The 26,936-nt window shown below is 40.4% G+C and overlaps 3 protein-coding genes across 3 annotated transcripts; 1 reads left to right on the top strand and 2 right to left on the bottom strand.

The window, feature by feature from the left end:
• Positions 1 to 26,036, top strand: LOC134672957 (actin-binding protein WASF3). Its single transcript, XM_063530908.1, has 12 exons — positions 1 to 254; positions 16,954 to 17,105; positions 17,433 to 17,584; positions 18,140 to 18,408; positions 18,757 to 18,843; positions 19,159 to 19,288; positions 19,674 to 19,805; positions 20,471 to 20,609; positions 21,472 to 21,596; positions 24,815 to 25,054; positions 25,401 to 25,573; positions 25,861 to 26,036. The coding sequence occupies exons 2-12, from the start codon at positions 16,984 to 16,986 to the stop codon at positions 25,882 to 25,884; spliced, it is 1,593 nt and encodes a 530-aa protein (XP_063386978.1). The 5' UTR covers positions 1 to 254; positions 16,954 to 16,983; the 3' UTR covers positions 25,885 to 26,036.
• On the bottom strand, positions 6,791 to 9,021 carry LOC134672687 (15-hydroxyprostaglandin dehydrogenase [NAD(+)]-like). Its single transcript, XM_063530639.1, has 5 exons — positions 8,873 to 9,021; positions 8,039 to 8,275; positions 7,743 to 7,916; positions 7,313 to 7,467; positions 6,791 to 6,947 (listed from the first exon to the last, which is right to left on the bottom strand). Exons 1-5 carry the CDS (start codon positions 8,975 to 8,977, stop codon positions 6,809 to 6,811), a joined length of 810 nt encoding a protein of 269 aa, XP_063386709.1. The 5' UTR covers positions 8,978 to 9,021; the 3' UTR covers positions 6,791 to 6,808.
• Positions 9,792 to 11,688, bottom strand: LOC134672688 (15-hydroxyprostaglandin dehydrogenase [NAD(+)]-like). The gene is made up of 5 exons (XM_063530640.1): positions 11,484 to 11,688; positions 10,900 to 11,136; positions 10,619 to 10,792; positions 10,295 to 10,449; positions 9,792 to 9,962 (listed from the first exon to the last, which is right to left on the bottom strand). Exons 1-5 carry the CDS (start codon positions 11,586 to 11,588, stop codon positions 9,824 to 9,826), a joined length of 810 nt encoding a protein of 269 aa, XP_063386710.1. The 5' UTR covers positions 11,589 to 11,688; the 3' UTR covers positions 9,792 to 9,823.
• Positions 26,037 to 26,936: the final 900 nt, after the last annotated feature.

Here is a 26,936-nt window from a genome sequence, read left to right on the forward strand (position 1 = left end):
GTCGGCAATTGTCAGCTGCGCCGGTGGCAGGTTTTGGAACTACATCTTTTTTTTTTTATTCGACGCTGCCATTTTCGTTTTGTGGCACGGCTAGGCGGCGGTTTTAGCGTAAAAAATTGTTGAAATAGCTGGCATTTATACAAAAAGTGTTTAGATCATTGTGTTTTGTGTTTGTTTGGTGGTGGATACTTGGAGCGCGAGAGACTTTTGCGCAAATTGCGCCAAGTAATTATTGACTTCCTCGAGTGTGAAGGGTGAGTACTTCCTTCAATATTCCAAGCCTTATAAGATATTATTGCATCCTCGGCTTAGTTACTTGATTTGGCTGGTAAGGATATTCTTTAATCACGGACACTTAACGGTCTTGTTACGTGGCCGCAGCCTTTATTATTGACCGAATTAAGTTCTCGGCAAAATGGGCGTTATGATGTGTGTAGGTTTATCATCGCTAAATTGTCACCACGCCTTTAGGCGATGTATTCATTCATTTAGTCATTCTTTATCTTCAAGTCATTTTGTATAAGATCGTGAATTGCGAGTAAGGCACAATTATTATTCTTAGTGTATGTGTATAATAGTAACTTTAGCACTTAATATAATTCAGAGAATTGTTTCTGTGTCAATTGTTTCTGCGTAGTTTAACGTAAACAATAACAAAATAAATGCACATTTAGGTTCTATAGTTCCATTGGATTGTGTCCAAGTAGACATAATTTATTTGACCAACATTATGCTGCTAACTTAGTAGGTAAGCAGACCCTGGGAGGGCTCCTTGTTTATGTTAGAAGCCAATTTTAAAAATCTCATTAGGCAAGTGTCAATAGACTACTTGACTTCACATTATTATTATGTGTCCTATGATATCACTTAAGTCTATTAGTGTTCCTTAGTATCATTAGTATATTTTCATTAAAACACATAGTTTAGTGCCTGCAATACAGCCACTTGGGCACCAAAATTTTAAAAGGAAACTTAACTTCTTTATTTTTAATAATTTTAAATTTTGAGATGTGGCCATATTGCAGGCGGGCGGTGACATACAGAAAATAATCTGCTTACTTGTTTTCCATCCAAAATAAAAAACTTTTTTAACACAAATTGTTACTTAACATAAATGGGTTAAGCAACTCTTTTGCTGTTTTGATTACAAAACAGCAAGAGAGTTTTGATTTATTCAGCTTTCTACATTCAGTTTAATATTGATTAGTTTTTAGTTTCTGCAATAACTCTATGTATGCCTATTATTATATCCAGTATAAAATCAGATGTATTACTCGGCAGCAATTATTAATTAGTTGTTCAAATGATCAGTAAGCATAATACTAAATCAAAAATAAATTGTTTAGCAGACCAACAATAAAATGTTTCAAGTTGTATAAGATTACACTAATGTATCATATCCTGCTTCATCATGCAAGAGGAAGTTGCTGTTGAGTGGATTTGCCACTTTATCCATCTGCTATAATACATTTTTACAAAAATTCAAGGTGATAATGTTGTGGAAAAAAAAATAAACTAAATAATTATAAACTTTAATGTTCAGTAAAGTATGGCCTGCAATAAAAGTTTGTACTAAAAATTAAGTTTTTGCTTAAATATTTTACTGCAGGATATTAGATTGTTTGTATGTTTTAGTAACAGAATGAATAAAATAATGCTACTTTAGTATTGGGGTTGTCTTATTGAAAAAAGTGAACCATGTTTATTTTATAACAGTGGAGCCTAAACTGTTTTGTAGTCTGGCTTTTTGATCCTATTATTTTGCAACTCCCATATAAATGAATATGGTTGTATAACTTACAGTAACAGTAACCTATGCATAGCTTGAACACATTAAGAATAGTGTATCTTTCCAAAGAGCCCTCCTCAGCATTTCATGTCTATGAAACATACATATTTGAAGAGTTAAAGTTATTAACTCTTTCAAATGTTCATTGTTTAAATCCTATTAGTGACACACTTTTTAATATGTAAATATAAATGAAAGTTAAATCTTACATAAAATTTAGATTTGCAATTTTAATTTGATTCTAAGCAATAGTTGTCACTTTTTCTCTCATTTAAATTTCACACTTGTTATGCATTATCAGCATTATGTAAAATATCACTTGATCTAAAACTCATCTTATTAGTCTTATTAGTCTTACCCGACATGGAGGAGGCCTATACCAACAGGGGTCCTTAATATGAAATATATATAATATAACTAAATACGACACAGAATATTGGTAGTTTAGTATTCTAACTGTAGGGTGACCATGCATGTCGTAAATAAATTAATAACTTTTTTTTTCAACACGACTAGAAAATAAACGTTAACTTCAGTAATACTGATACGAAATAGTTGCTTATAATTTACGAAATTCGCAGTGTTAGTCCTGCTCACGTCTCCTGAATCATTCTGTATAAAGGAGAATAATAATAATAAAAACAATGTTATGGCAGGTGTCCGGACTTCTTTGCAATAGCCCAGTGTTCATTATCATCTAAACTTAAACCATAGACCAGTAATCTGTCCATGTTCTCTACAATAGGTTCCAATGACTGCTGAAACCGGTTGGCGGGTATCTATTGATGTACCCGTGAATGGGTTCCAGCAGGAGTTCCACATGACATCAAATCTCTCCAAACGACCTCTATGTGTTGGATATATCCCCACGCATGCCTTATAAATGACCGGGCTCGAAAGACCCAAGAGTTTCAAAATGGAGATACACATAACAATAATAATATACACGGTGTAACATGAGGAAACCGAATAATTTTAACAGTGTATTCCTGATCATATTTAGAGACAAAAATGTCCTATAAACTTTTTCGAAATTTGCCTAGTTTCAGAGATAATATTAAATAAAAAAAAGTTTTTATATATTGTTACATAGTGTAAAAAGCCTTTTTGATGGTGATGTTGCTGGTATGGGACATAGTCTAAATATCCTTATTGATAGATGTCAAAAAGTGACAAGTAACACTTTGCAAAAAGTAGGTTTTGGGTAGATCAACTATTTCTTGTTGTGATTCTGTCCCATCAGCCAGGAGACAGTAGTAGCATAGTTTGTTAGAAGAACTGCTGTACCATGTCCTACAAACGTGCTTAGTAGATGTCCCATAATGGAAAGGCCTTATAACTACCATAAAATTCAAGTTTGGATCATTTAAATACAAAAAAACTAGTATTTTAAGAGTGCCCCAGGAGACCGTAACCATGGTAACTAGTGACAAGAAAAAGTTGATTCACTCTTTTACGAAAAAAAAATGTAAAAATCATATTCAAGTGATAAGTTTACCAATAACATTTATTTTTTATATACAAATACATAAAAAAAATTGAATAAACAAAAAGAAAAAAAAAATTTTGTGCGAAATTTACCTAAACTCGTATTACATTTTTTCCTTTATTTGACCTCAGAAATGCGTGGTTAAAATTATTCGGTTTCCTCATGTTACACCGTGTAGATTACAGACATGCATAAATTATCATTTGACACACTCTACACTGTTTTGTAACAGTTTGTGTTACCCATGCATTTTAGATGAAGATGTAAATAAAGAAATACTTAATATATTATTATTGCTGCCTTAAAAAACACTTTGATTAAATTATGCGCTTTATCAATACCACAACAAGCCCTCGCACGGTCAAACACAAGCTTTAGTTGTTTTACCATTAATTCATCTGCAAGGGGACTACCCCTACACCCTACAGACACGTCATAACCCCAAAGATATTCAATTTGTTGCATTTGCATTCCTTTCCTAATCCATATGAGCAAAGAACTTGTATATTTTTGCAGCATAGGTATTCAAACTTGAGGGCGCCAGGCACGCCTGCCACGGACCCGTATAAATCGTGTTTCCAAAAAACTTTTTGGGGTTAGATTAAGAGCTTGTGCACACCGGCGTAACTCCTGCTGTTCGACAGTTTCGCTCAGAATTAACCAGTGTCGACAGTTTCGCTCAAAATTAACCAGTGTCGCAGTGCCGGATTTAGACATTTGCCGCCCATAGGCTATGCCGATTTTGCCGCCCCTATCCGCCTCGCTTATAGGTTTTTTAAAGTACTTTCCTATCAGAGGCGTTTAATTTTATAGTACAACACACCATAGCCATATTAAAATGCATATAAGGTGACGTCACTTTCACATTCTAGATACAGATTTATATGGGCCGTTTTTAGGGTTCCTTACCCAAAGGGTAAAACGGGACCCTATTACTAAGACTTCGCTGTCCGTCCGTCCGTCCGTCCGTCCGTCTGTCACCAGGCTGTATCTCACGAACCGTGATAGATTTTCACAGATGATGTATTTCTGTTGCCGCTATAACAACAAATACTAAAAACAGAATAAAATAAAGATTTAAATGGGGCTCCCATACAACAAACGTGATTTTTGACCAAAGTTAAGCAACGTCGGGAGTGGTCAGTACTTGGATGGGTGACCGTTGTTTTTTTGCTTTTTTTTTTTGCATTACGGTACGGAACCCTTCGTGCGCGAGTCCGACTCGCACTTGCCCGGTTTTTGTCACTCAATGACGATACAACCTCTTTATATTTGCCTGATCTGATCGGTGACCGGCGGGTACCGCTGGGTTTTGGCCATTGAGAATCAAGGTGAGACATTGGCAGTCAGGCTGGATATAGCTAAGGAGTTCGGTCGGGTCTGGCATTGAGTCTGCTCGAAAGACTATGCTATACAAATGGATCGCTAGCTTTTTATCCGGTAGACGCATATGAGGCGTATAGTAGACGGAAGCTGCTCCGATAGCGTGGACATTACCGTTGGCGTTCTACTAGGTTCTGTGCTATCATTGAATGATATGGTCAGATGGGTAACAATAAAATGTAGTTAGCTAAACGAAAACGCGAGCGTAGCGAGCGCGAAATTTTTTCGAGAATATATTAGTAGGTAGGTAAATTTTTAGGGTTCCGTACTTCAAAAGGAAAGAATCGGAACCTATAATACCACGAAGATACAAGAATCGTCGACCATTCCATATTTACAATGTAGACAGATGGGTCACAAATACTACTATGGGTACTTAAATGAAAACGCGAGCGTAGCGAGCGCGAAATTTTTTCGAGAAAATGGTAGGTACATGTTTAGGGTTTCGTACTTCAAAAAGGTTTTGACATGACAGACAAATTATGCTTGTTATTTAAATTTTACAAATAAATTCTGGTCTACCCTATCTGAACAGCACATAAAATATTTTATTTGACCCAAATTTGCCGCCCCCTAAAATCTGCCGCCCTAGGCTTCAGCCTACTCAGCCTAGTGGTAAATCCGGCACTGCAGTGTCGACAGTTTCGCTCAAAGTGAACGCAGCGGAAGCGCATTTTCTCCATTTGGTACGGAATCGTACCTTTGGCGCAAACGCCCATGTTGACAGGCGCTTAGACCTGACTTTGCATACTAATCGGCCCATTACACGATTATGAATATTATTATGTGCTATATTGGTGCCACGTTCGCTCATTTACATTTAGGTGTGCATCGCCGGATATAGACGCATACGTACTACTGCAGCACGAACTACGTTAACTATTAAAAATAAAACGTTACTACTTCCACGTCTTATTGTTATTATTTAAATTTGGTGGCAACATCCTTTTCCCTATCGCGATAGCGATCGGAGACAGGCCAAAGGTACCAATAACGATATTTATAGAAAAAATCGGCGTGTCTGTAAATGAGATAACCTGATTCTTCCGGACCAGATCTTGACCTGACTTAAATCAGCACCAAACACTTGACCAAACTTTAGAGAGGGGTTCGATTTGCTACAAGTATTATCAAGATTTGGCCTAAGTCTAATTGAAGCGAAACGGAAGTCACCAACTTTTTTACCACATATCGGAATATTTGTCTAAATATTCGCGTAAAAGCATTTACAGAACATATGGTCCTATTTTCACACTAGTGCGAGAAATAGCACTTTTCGTGCGTATGTCAAAAGTTTAAAGGGCCGTATGTACTGTAAAACGTTGTTCGATACACGTGCGACTAGGTAATTCGCAATTTTTTTTGCCATAAACGTATTTTATTACATTTACGTATAATAATTTTATTACGTTAATGCGGCCTGTAAATGAGGAATTCTTTCACTATATTTAAATGCCAACTTTGATAACACGACGTCGTGTCTAATTGTGTTTGTACGCCTAAAGTTAACATCCGATTAGATATCAAGATATCGTATAAAAACTCAGTGAACCGCACCATTTGCAGCAATCAATAATTCCTTTAACATAGTGACTTGAAGACAGTTTGAAATATAACACTGCTCTTTTCCAATGATTTAGATGTTAACAGATCCACATGGATGTTCTGGATGTATACTGTCTGTCGATTATTTGTAATTCGGCTCATTAATTTCGTCTCATACGTAATCAAGTTTAGTTTCCAACCAAAACAAAGCTTCTTCGCAGGAAACCTAAACCTTCCGGTTTCGGCATCTCTTGTAATCAAACAACAAATATCTTGTATATAATCAAACAAGTTTCTATCTTTATGTCACCTAGTCTAGCTGTCTGGTTGTTTTCTTTCTGCATAGATAATTACTCTTTTGACTGGAATTTATGATTTGTATAGTGTTATCTAGTCTGATTTCTGTTATTGGAATTTTATGTGTTATAAATAATTATAAACGACATTATTTATTATTTTTAAGGTATAATCTTCTAGTAAATGATTAGGTACTTATGGGAATAATCTCGCTAAGCGACGTCAACTAATCTAAAGTTATAAAACACTAATGGATTATTAACTTGTTTATATTATAGTAAAATGAAACAAAGCAAAGGTATGATTTAATTAGTAAATGAGTTGTAAAAGGCTTGTAACTTAGGTGTAATGTCTTGGACTGGTCGATTCTTCTCCGACAACCACACAGAGCCGTTGGGCCCGTTTTTGAACATTGCCATGAAGGCTGCTACAGCTGATTCAGCTCTGTGAAACAAAATAAGTAATTAAACATTAAGTTTACTCAATACAAAACTCCTGCCTGGGTGACACTTTAAGATTTTTAAGGCTTTTTATTTTATTTGGTAACTAGTATGAGTAGTATGTAAGCGACTTGGACATGATCTGTAATGCTTGTGTATTAATAAATCAATCATCGTTATCATTATCCTGCATGATCCCCCTTTAAAACTGATTCAACAGCAAGGGAACTTCAGCTATAAATCAGTTCGTCGACGAGATTTTTCATTTTCTTTACACGTAGATAATATCATATTAACCATTGCATATTTACTCTCTAAGGACTGGTTTGTTGATATATTTTGTTTGTGTAGTATCATTCAGCAACTTACTTTTGGATTGTAATCTCGGCTATGACGCCCACAAGATCTTCACCCATTTTTTCGTTATATACCCTCCCAGTCAGTTCAGTCATGAGAGCCGTGTCCGTTGGTCCGAAACATATTGTTAATACTCTTATTCCAGTTGTTTCTTCAAAGGGAGCTTGCTGGAAACAAAATTAAATACATATTAGAAAAGAGCCCAAGGAAAGGTACCTACTTATTTATTGGGAATATCGAGACGTGAACATCATCACCATACCTCACATGCCTATTGTCATCATCTACTCCTGGTTTTTATACAATTCTGATAAATTATGGCTTATAACTGGATCACAGAGCACGCGCGAGAGCCCAAGAGGAAAGGCATCATATTTTAATTCAAACGCATCCAGCAAAAATTAACATACATAATATGATCATTCATACTTTATTGACTTACCGAAAGACTTTGACTAAAGTGTAGAACTGCAGCTTTGGACCCATTGTAGATGGGGGTGGACCCTACTGGGATGAGAGCTGCTATAGACGCAATGTTTACGATGGTCCCGCCTGCCCCGCCTTCATCTTTTCGCATGTGCTTGACTGCTCTCATTGAAAACGACACTAGACCTTGCTGAAATGTGTATAACGAACATAAACATTTCACTTGTCAAATATTGCAACTATTTTCTTTTAGACAACGGTTCCAACTTATAACTTCAGAAATTTTAATTTATGAGTTTGACTATGTCGTACCCAGTTAACATCACAGGACTTTCTCCAAAGAGCGGGCGAGTCGTTTAAAATCCCAGCGTTGTTGATCACCACGTCCAACTGTTTCACAGTTTCCACAACTTGGTTGAAACACTTTGAGATGCTGTCTTCATCGCTGACGTCGCACTTAATAAACGTCACTTTGCCAGGATATGTGTTATTCAGTTGTTCAGCTGTTTCTTTTCCTTTTGCCTCTGCTATATCCAGTATAGCTACATGCTAGATTAACAAAATGTAAACATTTGATAAGGTGATAATTTGTCGGTTGTTTTAAGGTCATGTATTTGTAATATCAGTAGCGCGCTTGACAACAGAGAACTAGTACTCTTTTGCTTGATAACAGCTCAATATATTGCTGGGGTCGGTCAGGTACGGGGTCTATATTGGGTCGCATAAAAATTGCTTGTCCTAATGTAATGTTACGCATAAAATTCATTTCGCATAATTGTTATTGTACTGAAAATATTAATATTTCTGAAAAATTATAACACAAACCTAACCTACCCTATTCTACACAACCTATGCAAAATATTTTCGAAACGAAAATACTTTCTGTTTCAGCTGGAGAAAAAATATGAGTAACATTACATTATGACAATCAATTATTATGCGACGAGATAGGATCCCTCAGGTAAGTAGTGTGATAAAACGTTATATATTCTACAAATTGAATTACATTAATTTAACGCTCCATTGATGCATCGCAATTCCTGGGTGTTAATATTTAGTGCTGTTATTTGTTGAGTTACGAATTTGAACAAGATTTGAAATAAACTAAAGATATACTCGTAAGGTTAGAAATTAACTTAAAAATACCTTAGCTCCTTCCTGCAGGAAAGCTTCAGCGTATAACGCTCCCAAACCAGAGGCGCCTCCTGTGATCAGACAAGCCTTTCCCGTAATGTCCCCTAGTCCTGTCATGTCGTGATTCGTGTGGTGCACCGTCCAATGTCATGTAATCTTTTTTGCCGTAACTTTTATAGGTATGTATCGTTTTGTTTAATCTTATCAGGATGTTTATTATTTTTACGAAACAGAATCAGCAAATTAACATTTTTAAATAATAATTTCACATTTTACAATCTCTTGGTCACAATTATTAAGTCTAGCAACATAAATGTCAAAACTGACAGCCCAATTCTAACCAGCAAATCACAGGCGAGTAGGTATTTAAACGGCAATCCGACTCGTTTGTGAGCGTAAATAATAGTAATAGGTACAGAAGACTCACTCTCTAACAAAACGCGTCTCTTACGACCAGGACAGATATGGCCGCTAGGTGGCGACAGCACCACGCGGGGCTTATGTCAAACCCCAAAATTGGGGTCGAACGGATGTACTTTAACTACCTGTAGCAAAGCGACGAAATCGGAGTGAGACACGCCTGCGCTCACACTCGTTTCCGGTCCGGTACTAGGCGCCAAGTTCGTTGCTAGCTAGGCGGGCAGGCCTGACAGCCCTTGATGAGTGTGGACGTATTGTTAAGAGTGAATACTTTGAATGTAGCCATATTTAATAAAATCAATTACAACCAAGATTAACTATTTGAATATACTAAAGTACTGAATTTAGTTTCATTTCATCTTAATTTTTTAACAAAGGCAATGCCTTTATGGTAAAGCATCAAGTGTATAGCGTATGTAGCTTAGACCTACTTCTACAATTACGATAAAAATATTGTGTTCTGTACTCGAAATGTGAATGAAATGTTAGAAAAGCAAAGGATAGAAATGACTTGTTTACACAGATTCATTTTAAAGATAACATTTATTTAGCAAATGATTTATAAAAGTTTTGTATCTTCGGCGTGATGTCTTCGACTGGTTGATTGTCCTCCGACAGCCACACCGAGCCGTTGGACGCCTGTTTGAACATGGTGATGAAGGCCGCTACAGCTGGTTCAGTTCTGTTAAACAATGTATTTCAGTTGGTCAGATGAAATTTTTCATCATGTTAGTTAGCCTTATCTTAGTGCTAGTGCTGACACTGTCTCAAAATTGTTACAGTCCTCAGACAGCAAACAGGTTGTCAATAAAAATTAATGGAATTAATAGGCTTTCAAATATCAGGCTGTCCGTTTCAAGAAAGCTTGTAATCTGTAATACAAATGGAAGTCTCTTTAAAATTCCTTTAGAATGTAAACTTCCGCTTCTATTCCAAGCTAAAAAGCAGATAGAAAGAGAGAGTGGTTACCATTGGTTTATTGTCACGTTTTATCACAGATATTTCTATACTTACTTTTGTAGTGAATCCTCGGTGATGCTGTTTAAAAGGAGATCGCCAAATTTTTGGTCGTACCTCCTTTCAGCCAGGTTTTTCATGATAGCCGTGTTCGTTGGTCCTAAGCATATTGTTAACACTCGTATACCTGTTTTTTCTTCAAACGGAGCTTGCTGTAAACATATAGGCATTTAATAAGTACTAAAAATAGTTTGTTCCGACCACTCGGTCGTAATTGTATTTTTTCTATAAATATTACGACGAAGTATCGACCAACATATTGCATTAAAAAAAGACAGCAAATTAATAATGCGCACAAAATAATTGATACCGCTGGCATACCGAAAGACTTTGACTGAAATGTAGCACAGCAGCTTTAGATCCGCAGTAAATAGGATAGCATCCTGTTGGCCGGAGAGCTGCTACGGACGCGATGTTTACGATGGTCCCGCCTGCCCCGCCTTCATCTTTTCGCATGTGCTTTACTGCTCTCATCGAAAATGACACCAGAGCTTGCTGAAAATGAAGATCGATCTTGAAAACACCAGTAAAACAGATCATTGAACCACCTTCAAGGTACCTGATCTCAAAGAGGCTGACAAATTTGGATTACAATACCGTACCCAGTTGACATCACAGGATTTTCTCCAGACAGTAGGAGAATCGTTAAAAATACCAGCGTTGTTGATCACCACGTCCAACTGTTTCACAGTGTCCACAACTTGGTTGAAGCTTTTTGAGATGCTGGACTCATCGCCGACGTCGCACTTGATAAACGTCACTTTTCCAGGATATGTTTTATTCAGTTGCTCAGCTGTTTCTTTCCCTTTCTCCTCTACTATATCTAGTATAGCTACATGCTGGAAAAATCATCATCAACAAAAGGTAAGGTTATAATTTGGCGGTTGTTTAAGGTCACAGATTTCGATAATCATTAGCGCCTGATTGGCAACTGAGAACAAGTTGTCTTATGCTTGATCACATCACAATATATAACTTAACTGTTGTAGGTTAGGTACTGTAGTGTAATGAAACGTGCCAAATGGGTAAGTAATAAATATATTCTACCAATTGAGTTTCATTAATTAAACGCTCCATCCAAACAAATCAAGTCTTGGGTGTTAATAGTTTATGCTATTATTCGTACTATGTTGAGTTAATAATATTTTAAGGTTTGAAATTAACTTAAGATATCTTGGGAAAATACCTTAGCTCCTTCCCGCAGGAAAGCTTCAGCGTATAACGCTCCCAAACCAGAGGCGCCTCCTGTGATCAGACAAGTCTTTCCCGTAATGTCCCCTGGTCCTGCCATATTGCGATTCGTGTGGTGCACCGTCCAATGCCTTATTTCTCTCTTTAGGTGTAGCTTTTATATGCATCGTTTTGTTTTAATCTTATCAGGAAGGTTATCACTATTAATACGGAACAGATGAACAAAAAGTAATAGTGCTGACATTATATAGTCATTTTTATTATTGTCACCTTTAGGGTAGAGCTTTATAGCGTCAACCTTATTTGATATAGTTAACGTCTTACGTCGCAGTGTTTTATACGTTAGATTAGAACAGCAAAGGGTAGGGATCAAGTAGGGATAGTAGGAGAGTCGTTAAAAATACCAGCGTTGTTGATCACCACGTCCAACTGTTTCACAGTGTCCACAACTTGGTTGAAGCTTTTTGAGATGCTGTCGGCATCGCCGACCTCACACTTGATAAACGTCACTTTGCCAGGATATGTTTTATTCAGATGCTCGGCTGTTTCTTTCCCTTTCTCCTCTGCTATGTAGCTACATGCTAAATAAAAAATGTCAAGATAAGATTCTGGTTATATTGCACTGTCTGTTTTGCACACTGTCTAAATGCTTCTATTTCTTGCGCTTTTTATTTGTATGGTCCTACCTTATCTTATCCCGCGCAAACTTAACCGCATGTAAATAATATTACTTTGTTAGGTGTTATTTCTGCTTCATTATGCATGTTTCATTATATTTTGATTCGGCATCGAAAATAGATGGGTGTTTAAGTTTTGTAGGGAAATTCTATCTTTTCTTTGTCTGGATCGGTTGCATTTGCCTTGTGCCTTATTTCTTCCATTTCGATAATAGCGCAGAAGTTTCGCTTCTAAGGTCTTGTCTTTTTAGGCCGTTTTTGGACTGTCGGTTTGAAATTACCTTCTTCTTAATTTCCATTGACGATTGAATCCATTCCTTTTCCACTTGCACCGGAGAACAATGTACTTATATGGCAGTAAACACGATGCTATGAGCCAGTTGTGCAAAAAAGTGCATTAGCCAACGCTCTAATTCGAGACGTATCAGAGCGATATGGTCCATCCATAATAAGAATAATAACATACCGTGCGTGCGGAGAAAACGTCGGGACGAATAACATTAGATGGGTCCATAAAAAAGTGTGCATGAGCTGAGGCGCTAGCGGATTACATGCCGTCGCGTGTATTCCGTACATTAGTTATGCTAGTAATCTGTCAATATCTGGCTGATCGACAACTCAATCTATTAAATTTCTATCGATTTTGGCCTCATATTTTAACGCGACAGCCACTCGTTGGGTTATATTTTTTGCAGCCAGAAAGTGCCAAGGGCGGAGTGAATTTTAGAAACTTTTGTTCTCTATTGCATTTTAAGTACATAATGTCAAATAACTTTGTTGTGTGATTTTTCTAAGGCGATTTACTCAGTATTACGCAGACGAATGCTGATAGTGATCCTGATACAAGGCGGAGTAGGCATTCTTTGGTGGTTGTAGATGTAGACCGTAGTCCTGCCACTGGTTAGTCCGTCATCGCTCCTGGTTCCCCCGGGCCGGGTGGCTGCATGGCGTAAAGGCATTTCCCCAACGTTAAAAAAAGGCGATTTACTCAGACACGTGAATGAGGTGAATATTACAGGTCTTCTAGATAATCATGAGGTAGACGCGCCTCTGGCCACGCTAACTTGGCAGTGAGAATGTATACCGACATATCATATCCCTATAAGCTTCATACTTGACGTAGCACTTTGCATGAACACATAGCGTGGTTCGATCCTATTTACCATGACGTTTTTTTATGAGTTCCTGTTTCTTTTTCGCTGTTCCAAGCGCCACGTTAATGACGTTAAGGTTTACTTACCCAATAGTTAATTATCCAATAAATTAACGGGCTTCCTGTGTGGTATATTAAAAATAAAAATAGTGTTTATATTAAAAAGCCTTACACCATTTTATTCATCTCATCTTAAACCAGTGCTTTAGTCTTGTAGTACCTAGGGTACATCGCCAATTATTAGCCAGTTTTCAATTACTGGCCACCTATACTAAAATGAATTCTGTGTATAGGTGAATAGAACTCATTTTTGTAAGAGGCGGCCAGTTATTGAACGAGTGGGTTGTGGATAAATTTCAGTTACTGGCCATTTTCCTTATACTGAAAATGAGTTTTATTTATCTGTAAATAGAATTCATTTTTGGAATAGGTGGCCAGTAATTGAAAACTGGCTAATAATTGGATTTTCGTACCTTATATACTAAAATGAACTTTGTTCACCTATAAATAGAAATCAAATTAAGTGGCCAGTAATTGGGGGGTGGCTAGTAATTGGCGATGTACCCTATCACATATTTGTTTAGTTGCGCAATAAATTACATTATAGTAACAGTGAATATTGGTACATCTTGCTTCAAAATTTATCCCTATAAGGATTTAAGGAAATCCTGTAACTATATATTATTTAGTCGTATTATATTTATAGTACCTACTGACACGTAAATGGCACATTGACACGAGTGGGATCATTCGATTAGGGGACGAATGCGGCTAATTTAGGTGTCCGGTGTACCGTGCGACGCCTCAACCAAATTTGTCAATGTCGTACGTAAAATATTTCCCTGAAAGGTATATGTACAAGTAATTATATTATGATTAGTATTTCCTTGAGTGACTCCGAAATAGCTTGGAGGTAGGTAAAGTCAGTTTTAATGACTATTATAAGGCGTTGTAAAGATTGTTTATTGAGGCTTTCCCCCCGCCGCGTCCCGCGGAAGTCGTGGATTCAAAATCAGGCTAAAATGAAAATAAAACTTCTGATATTATTTGTTCAACCTTCAAGATATTCCTCACAAAACTAATGCGAGAGTTTTTTTTGTTCCTAGGTTTCCTTTGGTGCTGGTATACTTTTCTATTCTAGCATTCAAACTAAAGTTTATCGCCTAACGAGGTCGATGAAACTCTAATTAATACTACCGTTGTCAAAGGTATTAACTATTGCTAATTACGTACAAATTTATGAATATGCACAGCAATATCGGAGTCTAGGACAAATGCTAACTGCCGCTGGTAATGATGATAGATGATAGGATACTAACGTTTCAGCTAAAAGATACACGCCATGCGATTTGCTACGCATAATCCAAATCGTTCATAATGTCCACGTTATTAATGATAATGTCCAACCGTTCTTTGTCCACTAGTGCATTGAATTATACTTTTACTATGGTCGTCGTTACTGACGACTCATGACTGACTTCCAGTATGTAAAACGTCACTTTTCTAGTCCAGAGTACCTACCTATGATTATCATTTTTTTCTAAGCTCTTGTTAATTTTCTCCTTTGTCGGCTTCACACAACTTATGGACTTATAGTACAGAGTAGATAAATAGGTAAGCCTCATAATACATTGGTGTTAACAATGACATAATATCTTGTAAGGTAGCAAATGAATGAGTCATTTATGTAAATAACTACTCAAACAAATTCGTTGTAAGTTTTAACCCGAAGCAACCTTTATTGTTTATATTGGCTGATTGTGTCATTGTCTCGCTCGATCAATTGGTTTGTTGTTATTTGGGACGCCGGAATGGCACTGACATTTAGTGTCTTGCCTGCGTATGCCTTTCATTTCTGCTTCGTAACCTAACTTTATACTATTTATGTACTATTCTCCGTGATTTCAACATGTGGTGTGTAATAAAAATAAAAGTAAGTTTTAAAATTAAATAACCAATGCAAATTGCCATTCATTTATGTAAACGCCGAAGACACTTTCTATTCAATTAACATAATCGGTCACATTTTTCTACATTTAGACGTCCTTTAGAGGCAGTAGCGGTAGCGTAATACTACCTAAACTAACAGCATCACTCAATTGTCGATCTTATGTCTTTGCTATAAGGTTTACGCACTGAGTGGAACATTGTCCAGCTGTTGTCATACGGCATTTGCGAACCTATTTAAAGTGTAAGTGCTTTAGCGAGCTCGTTGATTAAATAAACAACTAGTTATCTGGCTTGAGCCGCGGATACTCTGCTGCTTAGGAAGCTAAAGTAGGTCATCGTTATAATATTCATAGCTGCGGTGATATAATGAGATGCATTGATTATGAGTTTAGTATTCATCCGTGATTTCTAGTGCAAAAATGTTATCTGCAGTATCCGCGTTGTAAAACAAGGTTGTTATTAGCTTTTTTATTTGTGTATGAAAAGTTAATTACTTATATTACAGCATTAATTCCTTCTGATGTGTTAGTGATAGTATAGTAATTAAAGTACAGGTTCTTTTGTGAGAGCTGTCTCGGGGTTTTTACTTATTTGTGAATATTTTCTTAGAAATTCAGCTGTCCGCTTTTGTAGACTTATTTATTTATATATGTATTTAAAAAATGAAGAACATTGATCAAACAGTGTAGCAAACCACCCAATGACGACTCAGCCCTTTAGTGGCTGAGTCTGAGTTTAGTGGACTGAATAATTATGTATACCTATACCACCTGATACTCAAGAGTACCTGATACACACAGTGTAGTTCACGTTTTACTCCGCGCCTTTACCATTTGACCGCCACAGCTAATTGTGCTAAGATCCTCTTTTAATGGAATCTTAAGTGGCCAATTAATAATTATCCCTCTTTTAGACCATTACTTCATTATACGTCGCGGGCTTGGAAAATGTACTTAAGTCGTGTTTTGGATCATGTTTACATTTCTAGTTTACAAAATTAAATTATCTAGTTAGCGGGCGAATATAAAATATTCTGTTTCGGTCTCGGCACGCGAGCCGGAAGATGGCTAAATGGCGGGTAATTGGCGGGAACAGCGGACAGCGGTGAAAATACGGAAAGCCGGGTGTAACTCCTGCTCCGGAATTTTCCGGTAGCGCTGTTTTATTATCGTTTATAAGGCGAGTGACTTACGTAAAGTTACATTAAATTAACTTAACGAATTAAGTAGACGATATAAAATAATTAATATGAATTAGTCATGATATGTAGTTACGTTTTAAGTTCATGACGATGTCATGTACGATGAGGGACCATGCGGAGTAGCTCCAGCCTAGCCTAGAGTAGTATTTTTCAAACTTTTTTATGACGTGACCTTTGGGGCTCTAGGCTTGTTCATACTAAGGGTAGTATGAACAAAATTTTTCGCTTATGTGTTGGTTTAAGGCTAGCAGAGGCTTCACGACCTCCCAGGGGATCGCCACCCACAGTTTGAAAACCACTGAGCTAGAGGATCGAGACTAAATTTGACCCCTTTTGTATGTTTAGCGTAAATGAATAATGTAGATAAATCTTCGATGTCTTTCGGAATTATTATAAGTTACGAATAAGTATTATATTTTTCCCGTAGGCTAAGTATGACTGTTTAGAAGTACAGAGCTCTAATTTGTCATATTGTTGTTTCCAGTGATGGTAGTCCGGTAGGTCCGCCGCAGCCATGCCGCTGCCGAAGCGATGCGTGGAGCCGGTCCACGTGTCGCGCGGCACCGTGCCGGAGCGGCTGAACGTGCCGTCCGAGCTGGAGGCCGTCACCAACGGCACACTGGCCAATACTGTGAGGTACGTCATCACAGTGCGACCACGCTGCTTTCTTAGGTTTCATCGGACTCTGAATTCCAAAGTACCAATGACATGAACCCCTACTCAACATTTTTTTATCTAGGTATAATGTACCTACGTAGTACACTTGTATATGACACATTTTACATAAATACCTATATTATTTGGCACTTACAACTCTTTCAGACAAGCTGATTTTCTTAGTCTTGTGGCATAGCCAATAAAATTGAAAATAAAATTGAGAAGTCAGTCAGTACCCCCTAACGCCCTAAATCTTTACAGGCTTAGTCAGGCTTCTTATAATCCTACAATGTTTTTTATTTCTAGGCAATTGTCGTCACTATCGAAGCATGCGGAGGACATGTTCGGCGAGCTGACCAGAGAGGCGAGCAACCTCGCGGAGCGCACCAACGTGCTGCAGGCGCGGATAGACAGGCTCGCCATCAAGGTCACGCAGCTCGACTCTGGGGTTGAGGAAGGTACAACATGATTTTTTACCAATGCCTAATACGAGTATCTGTTCTGTGGTTAACGCATTCACTGCGGGGGGGCGTGGCCTAGGAACAAACTTGTATGACGGTGAACGCACATGTGCGTTGGGGGCAGTGAATGTGTTAAATTCGAGACTCTCATGAAAGTAATTTTTAAAAGTTGTACACACCATTTTAACCACTCTTCTTCATCGCGGTATCCCGGCATTTTGCCACAGCTCATGTGAGCCTGGGGTCCGCTTGACAACTAATCCCATGATTTGACGTAGGCACTAGTTTTTGCGAAAACGACTGCCATCTGACCTTCCAACCCAGAGGGGAAACTAGGCCTAATAATTGGGATTAGTCCAGTTTCCTCACGATGTTTTCCTTCACCGAAAAGCGACTGGCAAATATCAAATGATATTTCGTACATAAGTTCCGAAAAACTCATTGGTACGAGCCGGGGTTTGAACCCGCGACCTCCGGATTGAAAGTCGCACGCTCTTACCGCTAGGCCACCAGAGCTTCCACCGATCTAACCACTATCTTGCTTTATTCCAGTGTCCCTTCAAGACATTCAAATGCGCAAGGCGTTCCGCTCGTCGCGGACATTCCAACAGCAACTGTTCAGTCGCAACTCGATGCCGACGGCCATGTTGGCGACGTACGCGCGCTGCGACCGCCCGCCGCCGCTCGAGAGGCTCAACGAGTTCAGAGACGACGGGAGGGACGCGAGGAAGTTCTACACCGACCCGGATTACTTCTTCGAATTGTGGAGGAGGGAAATGCTGCAGGATACAGAGCGCATTCAGCACGATCGCGGGAAGAAGGTAATATACATGGCTTAGTCTTGTCTGGGGTACGGTCAAAAAGAGTACACATAATATGAAATTAAAGGTTGAAATTAACGGCTTATTTCATGGGCATGTACACGATTCGTAAGATTCGCTATTTACGAAAAATTATAATCGTCGGTTAGTGTTATAAATTCCTTCCGTAATTATAATTAGTTGTGCAGCGTCGCTATCTATTAATAACGTCGCCAAAGTTGTATTTTACAGTCTTTGCAAAGGGATGTCGTGATGTTTGGTGGAAAAGCATCACAAATGTTGAGATATGTATAGATGTATTAGGACAGCGATAGTTGTGCAGGTTTGTAAGCCTGGGCTTCCCCTCAGGTGCGGCAACCCCGCAGCGGCGGCGGCGCCGACGGGCGCGGCGCGCGGCGCGTGAGGCCGCCACACTCCACACGAGAGAGACAAAAGGTATCTTGCTTAATCCCACTTCTGATTATATTGAAAACTATTTCTTACACGAATGTTTATTATGTTATTCTGTTTCTGAAGTCGAGTTAAATTCGTGCTGGCATTTTAATTGACTACTTCGGATTTACTAACCACTTTGAACTCCCAAAGGACAGTGATGATGCCGAGTTCTTGTTTTGTTCACGCTCAAGGGTTCATCTAAAATCAGCAATCAGCTAAAATGATGATTTCTCCTTTATCTCTCGAGTCCCAAGTGTCTAAATTTTTCCGCCAAAACTCGACCAGCGATTTTTTATTTGGAATTGAATTTTGTAGGCGGCAGCGGTAACACGCGGCGAGCATATCATGGCGCCGGCGCAGCTGCGGCACTACAACATCGAGCCGCAGCCGCCGCCGCTGCAGACGCAGCTCTCGCAACAGTCCATCCGGCAAGAATCCGTCTATGGTGAGATTGCCTGCTACTTTTATTTCTATGTATCGAGTAGGTACCTACTGAATGGCAGAACTGTTTTTCCAAGCGAGATACGGGTGCTCGTTTGATTTAACTATGAGAGTGTTTCGGCAAAAATTACCTCGCGCAATTCGAGGTGACGCGAAATTATTGGATTGTGGTCACTCACTTTAGAAAAGTGTAACTGCATTATTTTGCTTAATGCCATCAAACTTGTCTTGCATGTGGCAGCTTCTATTTTCTGTATTTTGCACTGAAGCAACGTTTACACAATTTTCACCTATCTTTGCTTGGACGATTTTATAGAAAAAAATATTCTCATGATGATCCGTATTATGATTATAACGAAGATAAAATCAGCGTGCTCTAAATGTTGTAGCTACGAGCGTCACGGACGGCGGCTACCGAGTAGGCATGAACCGCCCACCGTCGTCGCAGGCGGCGCGACCCAACTCCATCGAGATCGAGAACCATCAGAACCGACAACCGAGGCTCACAGGAAACGGACATGGTGAGACCTTCATTCGATTCCAGTGTGTTATAAAATGTAGCTACCATGAGTCACGAACGGCGATTACAGAGTGGGCATGAACCGTCTGTCGTGGTGACCATAGAGACAAAAATACATAGAGTGCTCACATCATACATCAGTTTTAGTACTAAAACGACTATTTTCGTAGTCGATATCTATCGAGTAGCGGAATTATCAGTACTGCTAAAATAGGTTGTTTTATGCTCTTTGTTACACAACCTAATTATTATGGCAAATAGAAGAACAGACGTTATTGCGTTGGCGCTAACGTCAGCGGCGGGGAAAATTAGCGGCGATGCGATTTCGATTTTCAAATCGAAGGCCATATCGTTGCCGGGTGCGGCGGTTTCCTTCGGAAGTGTTTTTGCACGCTAGTATAGTCTGGACTGGACGGTTTACACGTGTCGCTTATTAAATTAATATATTAAATAGTGCTGTGCCACAATGAACTGAACCTGCGGCGTAACTATATCAACTGATGTCCGTGGCAAATTCAATTTAGGCCCTATGATCACGGTTTCTCGGTCAAATTGGGGCCCTTTGGCCCAGAGACGCGTGGCATTTTGTCCGCTTTTTCTCCCTATAGTTACGTCACTGTAGTGAATTATATTATAGTGTTCCTTATATAGTGGTGATGTCGGCAGTGATGGTGGACTCGAGTCCGTACGGGTCGGTGGAGCCCATCTACGGCGGCAGCGGCGCCGGCACGCCGCGCCGGCCGCGGCCGTCCGTGCCGCCGCCCGCGCCGCCCGCCGACACGCCCAACAACCACACGCCCACCAGGTGCGCAGAGACTCTAGTCTTAAGGCCTATTTACATGGTGCGAGAACTCGAATGCGAGTTTCATTACATTGCGGGTTTTGATCAGTCGGTTGAATTGGACGTAACCAACAATCCGCATTGTAACTAAAATCGCATGCGAGTTCGCGCGCCATCTAAATCAGCCCTTACTGCCATGGTTCGTATACTGGCTGAACATCAATGTATTTTCAAGGTAAGGTTGATTTAGTGCCGGTTGCACCATCCGCACTTGACAGACTGATCAACGCCACCCGGCACGCTGCGGGGGTTTATTATGAAACTTTCCATACAATAAAATTTTGCGAACTCTTTAACGGTGACAAACAGTTTGGTGCAACCGACCCTTACTGTAGTGATTCCTACGTTCGGATTACTATTTATTACTTGACTTTAGAAGGAGCAGGAAAAATCACAATCAGCAGATGGTGCGAAATTTATTTTTCACCTCAGCAGCTCGAACAAGGGTACTTTGCTTCTTAAAAACAGTGAGCAAAATGCGATTTTACTCACTGAGTCATTTTGTCTCACTCAGTGAGCATAATCGCATTTTGCTCACTGAGTGACACAAAATGACATTCAAGTGACCTTTACAGTCAAATGTCATTTCAACATGCGGGGTCTAATACAAGTTCGATATACTTGGGTTCTAATATATGTTCTCACTGCTTAGGGTGAAAAATTTTGTGTACTACACGAGATCAAAGTTATTTACATCTCGTGCGCTTTTGAATCCCTCAAAATAAGCACTCGAAGAAATATCAAACTATGATCTCTTGTTGTACAAATAACTCATGGCAAGGTGCACTTATGTTATCGTTTCTAACCGGTCTCATTTCGTCTTCAGATCGACGTTGCCCCCGCCGCCGCCGCCGCCGGAGGGCACGGCGTCGCCGCCCATGATGAACGGCGCGTCGCCGCCGCACCGCACCGCGCTCGACGCGCACCTCGACCACATGCACGCCGTCATCGGTGAGCTACAATCCGATAACTTTATGCCAACGAAGGTTGTAGGTCTAGTGATAGCGGTACAGCCTGAAATTCGGGAATCAGCTGCAAATGGTGTTAAAGGTATGAAAATCAGCACGATTAATCTTTAGGCCATTTGAATTAATTTGACCCGTAGCACCAATAAAAAAAAACAAACGGAAAGGAGTTATGACGTCATCTTTTTTTTGTATGGAAAAATAAAAATTATTGTTCAGAAACCTATCGTGTGTGGTATTAAATGAAAGGGCATTTTGAGCCGGTTCTAAAAATATATCACATTATTATATTTCCGTCACTTGCATTCAATTAACCCTTTGACCGCCGTTGGCATGTATACAAGACAACGATAGAACGATACACTGGCGCCGCTGTCTTGTATACAAGACACAAATTCAACCGCTCGGTAAATGTGAAAAAACATCAATTGTAGTATTTTTTTACACTCGTGTTAATGTTTTAGGTCTTTGATTTTCAAAATAATTGCATTTAAAGCAGATAAATAAATCCATTCTTTTATAATAACGCAATCAAAAAAATTGCTCCAGTTTTCAACGTTTTTCATGTTCCTCGTCGCCGTTGTCTTGTATACAAGACAGCTAGGGATGGGAATGTTAACTCGATATGAGAATATTAGAGATGCAACGGATAGTTGTTTGGCCGGATACTGGATATTCGGCCTGACCATCGGCCGAATATCCGGTATCCGGCCGCCGAATATCGGCCAGCAGAGCTGCACCTACATTTCGGTTTTTCAGGTGCGCATTCGGCAGTTTTGACCTGTTTCTAAGTGAACGTTCGCGCGGATACATTTCTAGGTTCGAAATGAGTGCGCGTGCAAGTCAGTTGAATCTCTAAATTGTATTAAAATAATAAACAAGTACGATTATGACCGTGACTGTTTCTTAAATCCAATTTGTTTGCTCCGAAATCAAGCAATGGTACTATCCGGTATTCGGCCGGATAGTATGGCACTATCCGGTATCCGGCCGGATATTAAAATACTGGCCGGATAGGGCGGATACCGGATAGTAACCGAATATCCGGTGCATCTCTAGAGAATATTCAAAATAAATATCAAGTGGCCAATCTGGTTTTATTTAAGCATTTGAACACCTGTTAAATGCCAATTGGTGATAACTAGTAACTAGAATACGCTAAACGAGAGAGAGACAGGCATAACTATAGCTGGAGTTCAGGGAACTTGTTCAGCTGTCCATAGTAGAGTCAGACAAGTAAATCTGTCCTTGTGGTCTATTTGCAGAACAAATGATTCATTTTGAGATGATAGTGTAGTGGGGAGTGATACCTTGCAGTGACCGCTTCGCACAAGAATGGTACCTACAGGCGGACGCTCGGACTAGTCAGTGTCGCCTAACTATGAGAATGTTATGTATTTGAAAATTTTGAAATTGACGAAAAATTATTATGGCAGGGAGGGTGTAATACGGGAACTGACAAGCTCTTCTAAGGAACATGTCGAATGTGAAACATGCATTCCCGAACATTTCTGATCCCCACCCTTTTCCAATATTATTGTTCTTCACTCATTGACAATTCAACCCACGTGTCATTTTCCCCAATGCAGTTCCGGTACATTTATATTATCGACACACGATGCGCGGCTCTAACCATACGCTTATAAAGTTTACGTACCGACAAGCGCTTTCGCCGTTGACCTAGAGACTATTATTGCTTAATCCGCGCGGAAACGATCCTTGTCGGTCTGCACTGCGGGCAGTCCATGCGCGCCGTTGTCATGTATACAAGACTTCTCGTAGAGCCTAGGGCGGTGATATTAAGTCATGAATCGATATTGTTTAGCGGTTGTTTTTAATGATAAAGACCTTTATTTTTAACATTGTCGTGTGTAAAAAATATGTAAATTTTTGGCATTCTCGAAATAAATTAAAGTTGGTTAAGAACAAAGCCAAATTGAGAAGATTTTTACCATAAATTGTCAATATCGATATCACATTTTGCAATCCCTAAACTTTTTATTAGTTGTTTACTTAGAATTTACTCTGGCGTGTGAGTGAGCGTCTTTGCGGACTAGGTCCGGCGGCCAAAAGGTTAAAATAAAAATAATTTTCAAAACATACCAAGTTTGGACTCCTCCAGATACGAAACTGTTGAATTATTTTTTGCGAAATATACCTCAAGTAATACCCAATATCCTCATATCTAACCCCAAGAAACCAATTTCGAAAACATTTAGTTGAAGTATTTTTTTTTTTATTATTACAAGTTGTGATATATCAATCTATCAATGAAACGGCCTCCTAGCCTAGTCGATAGTGACCCTGCCTATGAAGCAGGAGGTCCCAGGTTTGAATCCTGGTAAGGGCATTTATTTGTGTGTTCACCATCATCATCATACAAATAAATTCCCATATACACATATACAAGCCCTGGCAAGGGCATTTATTTGTGTGATGATGATGATGAACACACAAATAAATGCCCTTACCAGGATTCGAACTTGAGACCTCCTGCTTCATAGGCAGGGTCACTATCGACTAGGCTAGGAGGCCGTTTCATTGATAGATTGATAGATCACAATTTGTAATAATAATTTTTTTTAAAAAAATACTAAAAATAAATATTTTCGAAATTAATTTCTTGGGGTTAGATATGAGGATATTGGGTATTACTTGAGGTATATTTCGCAAAAAATTATTCAACGGTTTCGTATCTGGAGGCGCTCAAACTTGGTATGTTTTGAATATTATTTTTATTTTAATTGAATGCAAGTGACGGAAATATAATAATGTGATATATTTTTAGAACCGACTCAAAATGCCCTTTCATTTAATACCACACACGATAGGTATCTGAACAATTTTTTTTATTTTTCCATACAAAAAAAAGATGACGTCATAACTCCTTTCCGTTTTTTTTTTTATTGGTGCTACGGGTCAAATTGATTCAAATGGCCTAAAGATTAATCGTGCCGATTTTCATACCTTTAACACCATTTGCAGTTGATTTTGGTCAACCGCTACTACTAGTCGGAACGTGACAAAATTCAGAACGAAAAACAAACGTTGTCATGATTTTAGGCGTATGAAAGTTACATGTAGGTATTCATGTATTGGGGGATTTTGAATAGACATTATAAAGGTAGGGTGTCATTCATAATTTTTTTGGTCTTTTACCATGTCTCTCGAAAAGAAATCGTGTATGTGTAATTTGTTTCCCAGGCATGATGTCCTCGGAAGAGGGCGGCGCGCCGCTAACGACGATGGCGCCCTTGCCGCCGCCGGCGCCGCCCGCGCCGCCGGCGCCCTTGCCGCCGTCGCCGCCCGCGGAGGAGCGGCCGCGGCCGCCGTCGCCGGGCTCGCTGCTGCGCGGCGCCTCCGCGCTCAAGCCCTCCTCCGCGCGCCCCGCCGCCGAGCCCAAGGAGGACCCGCGCTCCGACCTGCTCAAGGCCATCCGCGACGGTCAGTGCCACACCGCTGTTGCCCGATCTCAGCGCCGTTCACTTTTTACCCCCGTTTTCATAAAACTTAGCTAACTTTTCTTAACTCTTCGACTGTCAAACACTAACTGACGCACGCGGCTCCGGCCCGATATCGACCTTCGTGCATTACTTCGTGAACTACCCGAAGAATAGTACCTCGAAGCATTCGAGCGAGATGATGAATTGATTTCAAGAAGAAGCAAACACTATAACTGCTTGCTGACCAAAAATTAAACGTGAGTCTATCGATCTTAGTCTTAACGATCGTTTTCCTCGGTTTCATTCTTTTTACTTTAACTAGTAACTGACCTGAACTGTCGTAACAGGCATCAAACTGCGCAAAGTGGACAAGCGCGGCGACGAGACGACGGGCCGCTACGACACGCTGCGCGGCGCGCCCGCCTTCCTCGACGTGGCCTCCATCCTCGCGCGCCGCGTCGCCGTCGAGCTCAGCGACACCAGCTCCGGCGCAGACTCCGACTCCGACGACTCAGACCAGGTACACCCTTCCTCGACATCGCCTTATCCTGAATGGAACATACTTCTTGCTTTAGTTTAGATTTCTGAACGCGACGACACTTCTACTTTTTGTTACGAATTTATTTTTGAGAAATCTCTTCACTCATCATGGTTTGTTGGCAGGTTTGGATCTTTAATATTACTTATATTTAATTAATTATGGAGTCAGTATTATCTGTACAAAAGCTTTCGCAACGCTTCCCGGGAAATCGTGCGTTTGTGAGAACCTCAAAATTGGGATCGTGAGTAATTTAGAACTTGTTTCAGTGGACGACCGAGTCTCGCGCGTGACCCCGGGCTTCGCCACGCCGCGAGCCGCGCCTGCACCGGCCCCTCGACCCGTGCCCCGCCCCGGCGAAGCCCGAACACAAGCTGCCCGCACCCGCACCCGCACCCGTGCCCGCCCCGGCACCCGCCGGCGTCAGCGTCGCCATCGTCATCAAGCCCGAGCGCACCAACGCCGCCATCCCCGCCAACAACGGCGGCTCTGTCCGCGAGCAGGCGCTCAAGCTTGAGCAGACCGCGCGCCAAGCCAAGCCTCCGCCGCGGACTTCCTCCATCGACTCCTCCAAGTCTACGCTGGACGACCAGAGCTATGTGAAGAACTCTTCCTTCCTGAGCCGCGACATTCAAGCTCAGAAAACTAAAGAACCTGTCAACAATTTCAAAATTAAGCCGGAGTCCCCGGTCGTAAAGGAGACTCCTCCGTCCGTGGTCGGTGCAGACTCCCCTCCGCGGAAGGGCATCCTGTCGCCTCCTAAGAAACAGGTCGTACCTCCGCCGAGGAGCGACGTCTTGTCCCCTACGAAATCCGAAGTCGCGTCCCCCCCGAAGCAAAATATCCTTCCACCTAAGAAAGAGAACTCTCCTCCCGTTGCGACTTTCAAAATTAAGAGGAGCGACGATCCACCCGCTCCGAAATCGATTATAAAGGAATCTAATGTCGCTAAAGAATCGCCGATGCCCTTAAAAACTGAAAAACTTTCGCTGGTCGATAATGGGGTTATTATAGAAAACGACGTCAAAAAGGACGCGAACGATGGCGATATGGCCGGGGGCGGGGACGCGGGCACCGAGGAGTCCAACGGGGTCGGGGACAAAATTAAGAAGTTTGAGAAAGCTGCGGAGGATGCCGGCGTGCCGCCCGGCCGCCTGTCCCGCCCGGGCTCCGTGCGGGGCCGCGGCCGCACCGAGAGGCTCGGCTCGGACCCCAAGGAGGACCTCCCGCCTCCGGCCACACCCTTCAAGGATAACGTGCACTTTGAACTCGGAAGTGCGACTCTAGGGCGGCAGCAGAGTTTATCGAAGAACAGCCCGCCGCTACCAAAATGGCCTCGCGACCA

The sequence above is a fragment of the Cydia fagiglandana genome, chromosome 17, assembly GCF_963556715.1.
Source record: "Cydia fagiglandana chromosome 17, ilCydFagi1.1, whole genome shotgun sequence".
In the NCBI taxonomy this organism is placed as follows: Eukaryota; Metazoa; Arthropoda; class Insecta; order Lepidoptera; family Tortricidae; genus Cydia; species Cydia fagiglandana.

Coding starts and splice junctions, on each gene's coding strand:
- LOC134672957 (XM_063530908.1), top strand. CDS start 16,984: ATGCCGCTGCCGAAGCGATGCGTGGAGCCGGTCCACGTGTCGCGCGGC. Junction 21,597..24,814: donor CCACATGCACGCCGTCATCG/GTGAGCTACAAT, acceptor TTTGTTTCCCAG/GCATGATGTCCTCGGAAGAG. Junction 25,574..25,860: donor ACTCCGACGACTCAGACCAG/GTACACCCTTCC, acceptor AACTTGTTTCAG/TGGACGACCGAGTCTCGCGC.
- LOC134672688 (XM_063530640.1), bottom strand. CDS start 11,588: ATGGCAGGACCAGGGGACATTACGGGAAAGACTTGTCTGATCACAGGA. Junction 11,137..11,483: donor TCCTGCGGGAAGGAGCTAAG/GTATTTTCCCAA, acceptor TGATTTTTCCAG/CATGTAGCTATACTAGATAT. Junction 9,963..10,294: donor ACCGAGGATTCACTACAAAA/GTAAGTATAGAA, acceptor ATTGTTTAACAG/AACTGAACCAGCTGTAGCGG.
- LOC134672687 (XM_063530639.1), bottom strand. CDS start 8,977: ATGACAGGACTAGGGGACATTACGGGAAAGGCTTGTCTGATCACAGGA. Junction 7,468..7,742: donor ACTTTAGTCAAAGTCTTTCG/GTAAGTCAATAA, acceptor TTTTGTTTCCAG/CAAGCTCCCTTTGAAGAAAC. Junction 6,948..7,312: donor GCCGAGATTACAATCCAAAA/GTAAGTTGCTGA, acceptor TTTGTTTCACAG/AGCTGAATCAGCTGTAGCAG.